At 33.9% G+C, this 15,242-nt stretch overlaps 1 protein-coding gene across 1 annotated transcript in view; it reads left to right on the plus strand.

The window, feature by feature from the left end:
• cact (NF-kappa-B inhibitor cactus) overlaps positions 1–15,242 on the plus strand; it is a 46,122-nt gene that overhangs the window by 2,412 nt on the left and 28,468 nt on the right. The window contains exons 2-3 of the mRNA XM_088241212.1: positions 11,064–11,241; positions 14,324–14,483. Coding sequence (XP_088097338.1) covers positions 11,064–11,241; positions 14,324–14,483 — 338 coding nt within the window. The remainder of the gene's footprint in view (positions 1–11,063; positions 11,242–14,323; positions 14,484–15,242) is intronic.

The following is a 15,242-nucleotide window of genomic DNA, read 5'->3' on the forward strand; positions in this document are numbered from 1 at the left end:
ACCGTGACTATAAAATATTATAACATGACTTGATCGCGAAGTTAGCTACATATTACAGCAATAAAACGGACCGTAGGTACTTTGGTTGAGACTTGCAAACGCAAACCGAAACCGTCCATTACACGTTTGTTGTTAAACTAAAAACCAAACTTAAACCAACCCAAAAATTTGGAACACTTTTGTTCTATGCAATAGAGCTTAAGGGAGAATTATTACTCTAAATATTTAAGTAATAAGTCAATGATTGATTACACGTTATGTCAATGCAAGATCTGAATCTAAATACAGCAATCCCCCTATAACCCGGCACTTCACTTCTCCGCCCTTCCCAATAATCCGGCGTTTTTATACAAGCGCGTAGCTCGGTAATTTCGAGCGTGGATTTGTTCGTTATCGTATCCTCCTATAACGAGCGTCTTGAGGATGCAGCGGTGGACCTGGCTTGGACACGTGCCGCGCATGCCTCGGGAGAACCTAAACCCAAATTGCCTCGTCTTCAAGCCTGCGGGCTCACGCCGTCCTGGAAGGCCGTCAATGGCGATCTTTAGACTTTATTCGGCAGAATTAAGGGGCGCTGGATTGACGTGGAAAGAGGCAAAAATGCTCCTGGAGGCAACTGGTGATGTCCACACTACACACTCCACTTAGGAGCGGATGTGGAAATGAAAAAGTTTTACTTCAAGTTAACACTTCAATTGCGCGCATGTATTAATGTAGTGTATAATACAATATTACATACATACATGGATACAATAAAACATAGCTTCTGCCATTCAAACGCAGCATTATAAGTGATTTTCAGTAATCCGGCAGTGCTCTGGTCCGATATCTGCCGGATTACCGAGAGACCACTGTAGTACAATATAAAACGTTTTAAATATTCACAAGTTGCCGAAATATAAATTTGAAGAATTAAGTAGAATAAATTATCAATATATTATTTCAATCAGAGGCCTGCCCGTCTGCTGCCTCTGTTTCACTTGAATAATGAAAAAGGTTAATTTTTGGTATGATTTCTTCTATTATCTTCCCGTATTAAGTTTTATCTGGTGATTCGGTGCATTTGCTTGCTTTGTATTTTATCACCGTTAAAGATACATAGATATTACTGCAAAACAACTAGTCGAAAAGTTTGACAGTCGTAATATTTTCTAGCGATATGTGTTGACCCTTTTTACAGATTAGTAAATATATATTAAAAAAAAAAAAATATTATTTAAATTTTATTGATAAACCCTTACGGGTTACATACATTTAACAAAATGTTTTCACTTTTAAAATTCACATTCTACTGTTAATAATAATATTTTTAACATCTTTTGTCTTTTGTTTAGTTTTGTCTGGTAGTTTATTGTATAATTTCGGTCCATGGTTTATAAGTCTCGATTGTCCTTTTCTCGTTTTAAAAGATTGTATATTATATTTTTCTGATATTCTCGTATTGTGTTCACGTTTACTACAATTTTTTTCAAGTTTTAATTCTTCGTCTACAATTACATCAGTGGCTAATTTATGAATAAATTTTAAAGATTCTAGTTTAAAGAGTTCAGTTACGTTTGATTGTTTAGTTTGTTCAAAAAGTTCTTTAGTTGCTGTTAGATAGGGAAGGTCATATACTAACTTTAATATTTTATTTTGCTGTCTTTGTAGTCTGTTTATGTCATTTTGATATCCTGTCCCCCGTAGTAGTTGCATATAACATATTTTAGTTTTTACATATGCTTCATACATTATTTTTTTTTCCTTTATTGGAACAAAGTTTTTGATTTTAAAAAATAGCGATAAAGTTGCCACTTTGCTAATTAAATTGTTGATATGAATTGTCCATGTCAATTGTCAATTGTTAGTCCTAAGTATTTAACATGTTCAATTTCAGTTCGTCGTTCATTATTTATGTAAGCGTCTACTTTATGACATTTTTTTAATTTTTATAGGTTATTTTTATATTTTTATAGGTACCTATTAAACGCGCATATGTGCGATACCGCGACGTCCGATGTCTATTTCTAAACTAATAATAAATTACTCGGAAATTTTGGAGACAAAATTCAAATGAATCGTATTTATGAACAATAAGCGCATCCGAGATTAGGATCTCGGATAATTAGGATTAACCGAGGCCCGAAGAACCGATCAACGATGCCCCGTAGGGCCGATTTAATAAGGATAAGAAAAATCTTGAAGATAACAGATTCACTAAGGCCCGTAGTGCCAATCAAATGAGGCCATTGAGGAATATACTAGCGTGTAATAGTCACCAACAGCTGACTGTTTTTATTTTAAATTATAAATTCTTCCCTATTTAATGTTAATCGCTTTCTAACCGTACTTTTTGCGTAGATGTTTAATATATCTGTTTATTTTGTGTGATTTTGGTAGCATTATTTTGAGTGACAGATTCTTCTTTATTACATTTAGATTGCTCTCAACAAACAGTAAATCGAGGCCCGAAGGGCCGATAACATAAGACCCAGAGGGCCGAATTTTCTATCATGTAATAGTCAGCGATAGTTCAGTTACTAAAACTACATACTTGGCTTTTAAATACATTAGAAATTAATTTATTTCTAAAATATTGAATGCCTACTTTATTTGCCTGTTTGTTTATTGTTTGAGTTATAATTGAAAAATAATGATAATTATTGTAATTATGTTTGGCTTAACTTATGTTTACTATTTAAAAATTTAACAAAATCATTTTCTTTGGAAAAACATAGTAAATATGAGCTTTACAAGCGTATTACAAATTCGAAGAAATCAGTAATCTAAAAACCCATTAGCAAAAAAGTAAATTAGTCATTTATAGATTAAATTTAGTATAGAATAATAATTTACTGTTTCTTTTTAAAAATCGTATATTTTTTTTAACCTCTGATCCTTCATATTATAATATTTGATAATTTGTAAAGCACACATAATAATATGCTTATGTGTGCCCTATTTCAAGATACAAAATAACAAACAAACAGCAATAGTTTAGTTAATTTTTTTTTTAATGTTTTGAAAACTAAAAAACAACATAGTATGTAGGTATATTAAAGGTAGCAACAAGCAACAACTGATAACAGAGCAGGTTCTTGACAAAATGCGTGAGTACTGAGTACTAACATGTAAGTATATCGTGGATAATGTTTGTGCGTGGTTTTTCCTTCCTGAAAATGTTTTATAACTCACGAATATGTAAATATTGGTGTTCATACTCATACTGTTTAAAAAGCGGGCGTTTGATCACATAACGCGGCGTCAAAATTTCCCAAGCATTGTTTATAATGTTATATTGTGTATCATTCTGAAACTTTCTCTGGTGAGCTGTTCAAATAAATAATTAATTTGACATCGGTATTTCCAAGATCACCAATCATGAAACCATATATTCTTACTGGTAATGTACTTCGCACAGACTTATTTGAATATTTGCATTCAGCTGAGTACAACCTAGCTACTTACTTACAACGTATACTCGCATTCAGTGCTGAGCGCGTCGCGTACGCTGTGATAGACTTTTCACTTTTCTTGAAAATTCTGAAAACTAAAACCGCGTTCGAAAAATGGACGTCTTTATTTCAAATTGTTTCGAAAATTATTATTTATGGTACGTACCTAAAATATTTATTTACTTTTGATTGAAATTGCATTATTTTGTTTTAAATTACAAAGGTGTATGTGCATAATGAATTTATACTGGTTTTAAGAAATTCGGTTATAAATTCACAAGTCTGAATTTGCATCCAATGTTTTATAGAGTCTCTATGTTTCATCATCATCATCATTTCCCTATCCCGGTGGTGCATAGAGCACTGCATTAAAATTACAATTGCAGCGTGTATGGATCTTTTTTGTTATCTGAAATGTAAGGCGATCTGTCTTACGCTTCAGGCACCAGTCCAGATACAAAGAAATATTGCAGTTTATGCATTTCAAAAATATTTTGATCACTTAATTATTAAACAATTTAAGAAAATATATATTAAATGATTTTATATTTATTAAATTTTTGTTTAGGCATGGCAAAGCGACGAATAATCCCTGAAGCACTTTCTGCTGAAAGCGAAATAAATAGCACCTTTAATTCGTAATAAATAAATATTGTCATTCCCTTATCCGCACGCAGGTGCATAGGACACTGCATAGGCAATTTGTAGCGTATCTCGATAATTCGATATATTATCGGTACATGAGAACAAGAGAAGTCTTAACTTTCAGACCCCTTAGCATCCCATGCCTTCGTTTTGTATGTTCTTAGGTATACCGTGCACCTATCTCTTGCCACTTTTGGTAGCCTTGGCATCTTTGCACATAAAAAAGGTAATCCAGAAGTACAAAAAAACTAATAATACATTTTTAATTTATTTATACATAATTCAACATATTTAGTAACAGTATACTATCTACTACATTTCTCGAAACCTATTTCTTATAATGTATTATTTATATTCATTTGTTCCCTAGTTGCCATTCTCGTCTTGCGTCTGTGTTCGGGTAACTGTTTTTTTTCAATATGTTTTTTTTTAAATATATGTTTTTTCATTTATAAAAATAATATAATAAACGTAGCTATAATATCCTTGTCAGTGTGTGTTCCGCGTTCCGCCTGTTCTCCACCTAACTAAATTAGGTGCGTATACATATACCATAGTGTAAACTGTCTTTATGTCTTCTATTGGGGGTGCGTATTGTGTTGTATGTAATACGTACTTTATGATTAAAATTAGTAGGGTAAAAACACAACTTTAAATCAATATTGGCGAATCGAACTCAAGTTAAGTATCTGCCACCCACTTTTGCTTATGTACATAATGTGCTATGGTTATTGACTTTGCCATGATTTTTTGTTTCTGAATATATTAATTTATTCGTTTATTGTAACGAGGAAGTTATTCTGATTGAGGAAGATTTTGAATAATAATAATACGGAAACTATTCGATGGACACGAGAGCAGTGGATTTTATCAAGATAAAAATTGACAAATGTTTGTAGACGAGTACCTACTGGCCTGTAGTTCCTAGGAAGTTTTCAAGATTGACGTATTAACAAAATTCAACCGGTGGAAGAATCAGAAAAATGTAAATATATAAACATGGGCAAAATGGTCAATGTTACGCAATGTGTTAAATGATCACTTAAACTAGGCAACGCCAGGTCATGATATTTTCTTCTTTAAAATGTTCTCCCATCTCTGGGCATCGATTACAATGTAAAGTTAACAGAGTTATCTTCGACCGTCCATAATAAATGTGTATATTTGTATGAAAATTTAAAGTATCTTTGTCGATAACCTGTATGTAACATGTTTACGAAAAAATGTACACATATTCTATCTTTCATACAGAAAACTATTTTTTTTTTAAAATATAAAATTAAAGATAAATGTTAACTACCCTTTGTAATACGGGCCCAGTGCCGCAATTATGAATGCTATCTTCATCTGTACATATCGAAACGGTACACTTAACTTTTTTACTATCTCTATCTACCTCGGTATGTTCTACCAACTTGTCATCTCGACGTCATATGATCGAATCCAACCAATCAATGACCCCAAAAATTCAGTCCGCTCTCCTTGCTTCATTAAATTTTAAAATATTTCTTATTTATATTTTAAATAGGCTTCTGTAATAAAAAGAGCCAACTTCAAAGCGTTTATTAACTCCAATAAATCCTAATTCAAGCAAAAAATGCTCGCTTGAACATGACTGTTGACAATTACCAAGACGGGATGCTTAACGATCGTCTGTATTTATCTACCGAGCGATTACAAAGCCGGCTCCTTAAACGTCTTGGGACGTACACTCGGGAAGATTGTAAAACAGATGGGAAAAATATAATAACTAAATTTGTTTTTTATAGTCGCAACATTTTATGCCTAGATGCTCTTATACGTTAATAAGTCAGAATCTAGCCATGCATCTAGGCGTTCGTTTTCAAAACTGACAGTTATGTCAGAATTCAATTAGAATCCGAAATTTACGTATTTCTCTCATATGTTTAATAGGCTTTTAAAAAAAAACGTGCCAACCTTAGAACGATTAAAAATTGAAGTAAATCGTAATAAAAGGAAAAATTGCTCGGTGGAATAAATTTGTTGACACTTTTAATACGTAGATATGCGTATCGAAGGGTACCGGACCCGTCGGTATAAACCGATGTACTCACACCAAAACTTGAAAGTGGGGAGTCGATAGTGTATCTTCGTAATCGCTCGGAAGAATTTGTCTTCAACTATGACGTCATAATGAATCTTTGTCACTGTAGTGCGTAAATATATATATACTGTGACTAACGTTTTCCCTTGTTACTACATATCGATGTACCTACCTAAAACTTTAAGGGGGGGGGGGGGGTCGGTAGGGTATCTATATCTATATCTATCTATCTATATCAACTATACCGTCGTGGTGAAGGTATGACGTCCTCGGCTTCCCATCATAATCGCGGCGCTGGTGTAATAAGTAAAAAATATATTTCATGAAAACAAAATATATCTATCAAAATATCGTCGGCAAGAATATGAATCGCTGTAAGGGTGTAAATTGCTCAAGAGGGGAAAAGGTAAACAACATGATATTTGATCAAAAAATACACGAAATATTTGAATTTAAGCACATCATTGTAAGAGCCTAAATTCTATCTACATTGATAAACTCTGTTTTTTTATGATAATAATTTGAATTTTTGCTCACGCCTCGCGACTTTTTGACAAAAACCTAGACCGCAATGCCCAGCCACCGCATTTACCGGGCTTGCCACTATTCCCTATTCCCAAATATGAAGAGGACTATAAAAGGACGACATTTCGCGACTTAGAGTAGACAAAATTTCTGAGAAAGGTTCAGAAAAAAATTTTGAACCTTTGCAACTTAGAAGGGACGGGTTCACACGGACTTATTTTTTCAGAATGATAAGGGGTTTCATCGAGAACTCAGGCATTTTAGAGCGTATCATTTTTTATGTTCCTGGTGGTTATCTCCGCCAGCGTTACCACATACTGTTTTATCTCCCAGCTTCCAAAACCATTCTGCCTCTGGTTATGCCGATTGGAAGAGCAGTCAGGCAGCTGAACATTGTCACTTTGGAAACTGACATATTTAATTTCAGTGAAGACAAAAATACTCTTGCTATTGGAGTGTATTATACCTTGATAATGTCAAACCATAGCTCGAGGCTTCCTGGGCCCCGATTACAATGGGAAGTTAACAGAGTTATCTTCGACTGTCTATAAAGAAAAACCGATATTTGTGTACGAAAGTGAGTACATTTGCATGAACATTTAAACTTCGTCGGTAACCTATAATTGAACATGTTTAGAAGAAAAAATTGTATGCATATTCTGCTTTTCACACAGAAAACTCAATTTTACTTTGTAGATAAAATTGAAGATATATGTTAACTTCCCATTGTAATCGGGACCCTGGTTTGATATGTGGCTTAAGTAATTTATGTTATTTTAATAAAAATATACACATATATAATTATATATAAATTTTTTAATAATTAAAGACGACTGAAGGTCTTACCAAAATGTGCGTTCCAGAAATGTTTCACTACTACCATTACGCCATTTACCCGTAGGGGTAGGCAGAGAGAATAGACCGCCACACACGTCTATCCTGGCATATATATTCTTTCGCCGTCCATTCGTTCTATGTGACCAAACCATCTCGGAGACCCTTTCTTATCAATTATACTTGACTAAGATGTGCACACTCGCCTGATTTCATCATTTCAAGGATTGGGAAAAACACTGGCATAAATGTATTATATCCAATGGTGATTACTTTAAAGGTGACAATATTGATATTAAGGTTTTTTATTAGTATACACAAATTTCATGTTTTTGTTTTATCAAGCTGTGTATAAATGACAGTTTTGTTCTTCGTTATTCCTATTACGAAAATTAAAATTGATTACATTTTCCAATATTGAGTTATTTACAACTCGCTGAAATGGCCTCAAAATTAAAATATTTGTGTAAATTACAAGTACCTACGCAAATACAAGTACCTACCTACGCATTAAAAAAAAAACAACTTTGTTTTCCCGGTCGTGATTCGGTCGGTCGGTCCGGATCGTGAAAAAAAAAAAGACTTATCATTGAACGTAGTTATGCAGAAAGCAGCCAGTCCACAATTTTGAAAATGATATATTGATGTTATCGGGTGCAGGAAGGTCAATTCTATGTTCTGCTAAAAACAGCCAGACCACTTTCGTACAAAAAACTGTATTAATCACCTTATGAAAATGGTGTCGATCACGAAAAAGCATTTTTCAATTTGCAGAAAACACCCACATCTCTGGAAAAATCTTATGGTTTTTTAAAAACCATGAAAACTGGTCAAATACATAATTAGATTCTTGTTTGTAATATTTAAAAAAACTTATGTATTCATTGTTTATCATTTCTTAAAGTCAAAAACATTCCAACTGTTGTTTAGATTTGATAATTCGCTCATTTCACAAAAGTGCTATTATCTCAATTTTATATTTATATGGCTGGCTGCTTTCTGCATAACTATGTTCAATTGAGGATAAAACTAAATGGTATACATACTCGCTATTAGAATAAAACTTCATTTAGTTGATACAAGATGTTGTAGTCGTATATTTTGTATGTACATATTTTATTATGTATTATGATACAAAATTGGAAAGTTTTTTCTTCTGCTTGTAAAGTTCACGCGCATCGGTTGGGTTTTTTCGGCAGTGTTAATTGGCAGACCGTGGCGATGTTCTCAGTTCCCACTATTGTGCATTGTGTTAGCAGCTACAGTAGGCAGGTGGTGGGTAGGTGGTAGGTATGTTATGCCTGTTGCCGAGCGTTCCGGAGGAGCCAAGGGCAATGCCCGCGAATTCTCACTACCCCATTATTTCTCCGGGTTTTCCCAGACAGGTTTTGATTATCTTATCGCCGGGAAGCAGACTGGGCTATACGTGCGCATTACCATCATACGATTTTGTAACCAATACCCGCTGGCGGTACCCGCAATAGGATTCCAAACTAATTTTGGACTCGAGAGGAAACGCGGTCTGGCTTTTCTTAAACCATTCTCAAAGACCCTTAAAAGCGCCCAATTTTATCTGCCGCTTTCGAAAGTTCATTACAGAAATATTATTTGAACTATTTTTGAAAAACGCAAATGGTACCGACACAAAAAGTTTAATTCTGATACTCTTACTTAACTTTCTTAAAAAATAAAACAACAAAATCGATTCAGTTTTGAGGTGCGGAAAACGGGACTACGAAACGTCGATTTTGTCGATTTTTGATAGGCATTATCAGTCCAACGTGCAGTTGTCTTTTTCGCACAGTATCAGAAAGGCATTTGCGAGAGAGTGATAGAAAAACAATGTTCATCAAAATTGTCTGGCACAGCATATCCTCTTCATTCTAATTACTTGCGCGTTGCTTCTGGTTATATTTGAATACGTACATTAATTTAAGTTGTCATTTATTATGATAAAGGCATTTTCTCAAAAATTGATTTCATTATCAATGCTAATCTGCTTTAAAGAAGTTGCAGGCCAGAATTCGAACCTCGGACCTCTGATCCGTGACTTCGCGACGCTACCGCGCCCCCGGGACACCAATCAGATTCTTTTTTTTATTTTATAAAGTTTTTTTAGCGCATTTCTTGGCAGAAGAACTCGCGAGACTGGTTCGGCCCTTGTTCAGGTCAGCTGGAAACAAAGTAAGAATGAGGAAAATCAGTGCTACGGGAAATTGGGTATAAAATATGTTTTCTTAGCGGGGTAATAATTAGAGCACTTAATTGTGCGGTGATGTTTCTCAAAAATGCGTAAAAAAATATGATTTTAATAAAAGTAAACTACCTCACAGGTTCTTGGGAGTCAATAAATCAATTACATCGTTTTTATGTGTTGTGATAGATTTCCGGTGTCCGGGTAGCCGTTTTATTCAACTTTAGCGAGTGTATATTGACGCTACGGGGTTCTACTTTTAAGTGACGTCACAAATTACCGACGACAACCTGTGACTTCACGGGCGGAGTAATTTCAAAATTACAAAACTTTTAAACATCATGGAAATGATAATACGATACGTAAAAATATATTTAAAATTTATTTTTTTGATAGTCTATTAAAAAATAATGATAAAAACATTGAACTTTCTCATTGCTGCGATGATATCCAACCTCCGCCGGGGAAAGGAACGATAAGAAGAAACTTGTGTTTTAATTTATATAATAACTTTTAACTAAATTGTCAAAGAAAATAACTAAGATTAAAAGGCATGAAATTTGACTAAACTGACATTTGAACACCAAAATACTATTTTTTCACTTCTTTTTTTAGAGCTACAACGAAGTAGGTACTTCTTGTAACGAGTAACGTTTGCTGTTCGTCACAAAAAATAATTACAACTAATCTTTTTAATTTTGTCTGTGGCAAACGAATCTACCAATGTTTTTTTTCTTCTAAGCCCTCATTAATCATTTTAATGTAGTATTTAGCTTACTTGTTGTACTCCAAAAAAAAAAAAAATTGACAACATTTTGATATAAATTCTCTAAAACTCTTCTGAATAAAAAAAAGTTAATGTTTGAAGCACTGACTTTGTGATTTTGCATGTTAAATATGTTCCTTTGTCAAGTTTATTTTTAACCCTTGACAAAGGAACGGCCCCGTTCACGAAACCGGTTGACGATTAAATTTATTTGGTAATTTTGCATAGTTATATTTAAAATAATGGCTAGTCATTTTGGGCCGTGATTACAAACGAAATTCATCGGTACACATCGAGACGGCATAAAGTAAAATCGATATTTATGTACGAAAATGTGTATATTTGTATGAAAATTTAAAGCATCTTCGTCGGTAACCTGTAATTGAACAACATGTTTAGAAAAAAATGTATCGTATTTTGCGGACGATAAGACGCATCCCAATTTCTGGTTGAATTTTCAGTACAAAAACGTGCGTTTTATGGTCCAAAAAATACGGTATATATATTCTATTTTTCATATAGAAAACTTAATTTTACTTGAAGAGAGTGCGGATCTTCTCCAATCATATCTCACAGTTTGTTACGTTTCGCTGTTCGCAGGCAACTCCACATAGCCATCATCCACGGCATGACTGAAGCCATTCTCGCCCTCATCCACGTGTGCCCCCACGCCGCCCTGCTGGACATCCGGAACGACTCCGGCCAGGCCCCCCTTCACTTGGCCGTGCTGACTCGCCAGTCGCACGTTGCCCGGAGACTGCTCATCGCGGGGGCCAAGGTAAACAAACCCAACGTATTACAACAGAGATGGAGAAGAAAATTCGAAAGTCTAAATATTTACAGAGCTATGACATGCCATTGGCTGGTTTAAGTGGCCACGTAACACACTGTCTAACATTCACGTATTTATTGCATATACTTACATATTTATTCCCAGGTAATCTATATAATCTATGTATATTTGTATGTTCCCAAAAACTATACCTGCGCCGCGATTATGAACGCTATCTTTATCGGTACATATCAAGACGGTATTTATGAACGAAAATGTGTATATTTGTATGAAAGTTCAAAGTATCTTCGTCGGTAACCTGTAATTGAGAAAATCCGGAAAAATATTGTGAATATATTCTAGTTTTAATTCATACAGAAAACTTAATAGAATACGGGCTCAGTTGCTCAATCACAATGGTTGCATTTGCCGGTAAATATCGACGCGATAAAAAAAATTCCCACTGTGATTGTTCATCGTTTTAGAGATTTTAATGGAACTCTGATTAAAATTTATCGATCGGGATTTTTTTTTTAATATTGCCACTTTTTTAAAAAAGTATTACAGCAGTATTAAATATTATAATTCAAAATATTTACGTTTTCCTACGTGTAAATTCTAAATTAATCATGGTTCATCGTGAACGGTCAAGTTGTTCAAGGACTTTTAACCACGTCGATAAACATCTGCGGTTGAGCAACTAGGCTGGTATTGTAAACGCTCTCGCGGGGGTAGACAGGCTCTGCCAGCACGTAATTTACGTACTAATTACGCTCTACCCCACCCCCACGAGAGGGCTCAGGGCGCACCTCAGATCGAGATCCCATTCATTATTTTACGTACACAGAAACCGTACGAATGCAAGTCAGAATTCGCCCATCAATAGAGCAATTCGTTTTTTGAATACTTATCTCCATTCGATTTCCTTTTTCAGGATTTTTACCTGAAAGTAGCCAACTCGTGAATTGCATTTGTCCAGAATTATGGTTCCATTTCACACGGAAAGAGATGTCATATTAATTCGATCCAGTAGGTTTTCAACTTCTGTTATCCGAGACTTTAAATCCTATTGAAATTATTCTCGGAAGGTCAGATGTGTTTGGGGACTATATTTTGCGATTGTAACAAGTACTATAAGCGAGTGTTCAAATTCCATCGCCGGATTCTCGGAAAATTAATAACTAGATACTTATTTATGATTTAACCTTACAATGAATTTCATTGTCAAAAAGTCTTTGAAAATGTAATGCCACAGTACCACACCACAATACCTGCCGACCTACCTCAACTAATACTCGTTTACAATTATTATGATGCGGCGTTTTTTGTACCTACGCTGTCAGTTTGTCAATGAGCAAGTTCGGTGCTACGGGAAATTGGATATAAAAAATGTTTTCTCACACGCGGTAAAAAGTAGAGCATTCATTTGTATAGCGAAGTTTCTCGAAAACGTATGAAAAAATTAATAATATACGAATTACTAAATTTTCATTTTTTTTATTTCATGTATCGCGATTTTTATAGAAATTAACTCTGCTAAGTTCACCGTGAGTTTGGCAAATTATATGGAGGGCCTTTGTCGGATATCGGTATTCTTCCTTATAAGTACCATTAACTGTATTTACTTGTATCGCAAAATAGCCTACGTCCATTATAGTAATTTTATGCATTTAATAACGCCACATTAGATTATTATTACCATTATTTTTTAATAACTCCGACGCCCATCATATAAGTCACCGAGAGACAAATCCCATAAGCATGCATGTAGCGCCTTATGGAATGGAATAAAAAAAATATAAATATGAAGTATAGATATCGCTGCTATTTCCCAAGAAGACAAAGACACTCGTTGATGCGTCGAGCTGTACATTTATATTATAAGGAAACACCACTAGAAATAAGAGAACGAAAAAATAATTTTACTTAAATGGAAGTAAAAAAACATGCGTGTAGCAGATAAGTTGGCTCTTAAAAAGTAATCGTATTCGGGTTGGCTTTAAAGAAGTTTTTTTTTGTGTTTTTATTAGAGTTAATGATTTTGTGAACGAATATAATTGTGTTGAAGGGTTTTCTTCGTAAACAATGTGTAAGTACTTTTTATTCATTTAAAATCGACTTTATTTATTTTATTAACACATACGCCAAAATTGCCTTTTACAAAACTTATAGGCCATTTTCAACGAGTTGTAAATAACTCACTATAAGAAAATGGGAATCGAGTTGGGTTACAGTGGGATTCGAAGTACGGACCTTTGATCCGTGAGTCCGAGACACTAGCCACAGGACCACAACCCGATTCGGTTTAATTGTTTTTTTTTTTAAACATGCATTACTTTTTACCCAAGATTTAGAAACAAAAATTTAACCTAAAAATTATATAATACATTCAGTAGAATTTTAAAACCATTAAAAAATAATATTGATGTTTTTTGTTGATATTTCTTGATAAAACACCATAGTATAAATCCTCTTGATAAAATTAGAAATAATAAAACTTTAAAATCTCGAAAATGCCTACTTAGACGAAAGCGCACGTTGGTAAACAGAATAAATAAGTAAAACTAAACCAAGAAGTTTTATTGATAAATTTATTTATAATTTTAACAAAATCATTAATTTTAAAATAATTTTTAAAATAAATTAAATAATAAAATATTGTGGAGAATTAATATAACAAGAAAATTATGAAGTACTGTTTCATAGTGAATATGGAATTGTATTTTGATAAAGAGTGTGAATAAATAAATAAATAAATAAATAGAAATCTCCGCTGAATATCAGGCTGAGTTATGTTAGATGGAAACTGTCCCAACCAGAGGACGCTCCGTATTTATTTTGCATTCACTACTTTAATATAGATTCCCTGGTAATAAGTATATACATAATTATGCAAAAAATTATAAATAAAAAAATAAATAGGCAAACGTGCCAACAGCTACACTACGAGGCGGATTTCTGTCTACTCGATTTTATGTTTCAGTCTTTTTATTCTAGAGTAGTCATCGAGTCGAAAACACTCAAGTCTCGTCCAGAGTTCTGGTTCTATTTCACACACATAACTGTATTATTTATCTTAACACGACAGGTGAACACGCGCGATGCGGAAGGTAACACCGCACTCCACCTCGCTTCGGCCGCGGGAGACATCAAGTCTCTTCTGGCCCTCACCACCCCCCTGGCCCCTCTTCCCCCCCTGTCGGGGGCCCGCTCCCTGCCGCACGCCCTCGACCAGAAAAATTACGATGGTGAGTTTTCTCCTAGTTTTTGATCTTAATTATTTTGCTGACGGAAATTTGAAGTGCTGTATGGGACAAATTGTTCTATAGATTAAAAAAATAGTTTTTTTGTTAAAATAACAATAGTTTTGGATTTATGTATTTACATATTGACAAACAAAAAAATTATATTTTCAACTTTCTTACCCCTCTATTGAACAATTTACACGGTTTGCCTTACAGCATTTCAAATTCCCGTTGACGATTTTATACCAAGGTATGTCAAGACATGATTGACACATTGTAGTTTACGAGCCAGATGCGGCCGACATAATAATGTAGATTAAAAAAAACATAATTTTTCATTCCAATGCTTTAAAAAAATATATTTTACAGATCGATTATTTAAGCTGGCATCTTCGCAAAACTTACACAAACGCATTGCGTAGTATCTGAATAAGCGTATAGTACGACATCACACGGCATACGCATTATGAAAATAATACCTGTCTCTCTCGCGCTTATGAGCGTGACATAAACAACTTATTGCTTTGTTAGTTGCTAATGATATGGTAATAAAATATACACAGGATGTTTTTGCGTTCGTCTGAATTTCGCTGCGATTCTTAATAGTAAATTATAATAATATAAATTTCGTCTGAATTTTGCTGCGATTCTTAATAGTAAATTATAATAATATATATTCAATGTATAGGTATATAGATTAAAAACACTGGTTTATAAATATGTTTTTTTCATTTAATCTAATCATGAATAGGTCGATTAACA

This window comes from Micrasema longulum, unplaced genomic scaffold (genome assembly GCF_059751315.1).
Source record: "Micrasema longulum isolate JH-2025_06_02 unplaced genomic scaffold, ASM5975131v1 h1tg002780l, whole genome shotgun sequence".
Classification (NCBI taxonomy): domain Eukaryota; kingdom Metazoa; phylum Arthropoda; class Insecta; order Trichoptera; family Brachycentridae; genus Micrasema; species Micrasema longulum.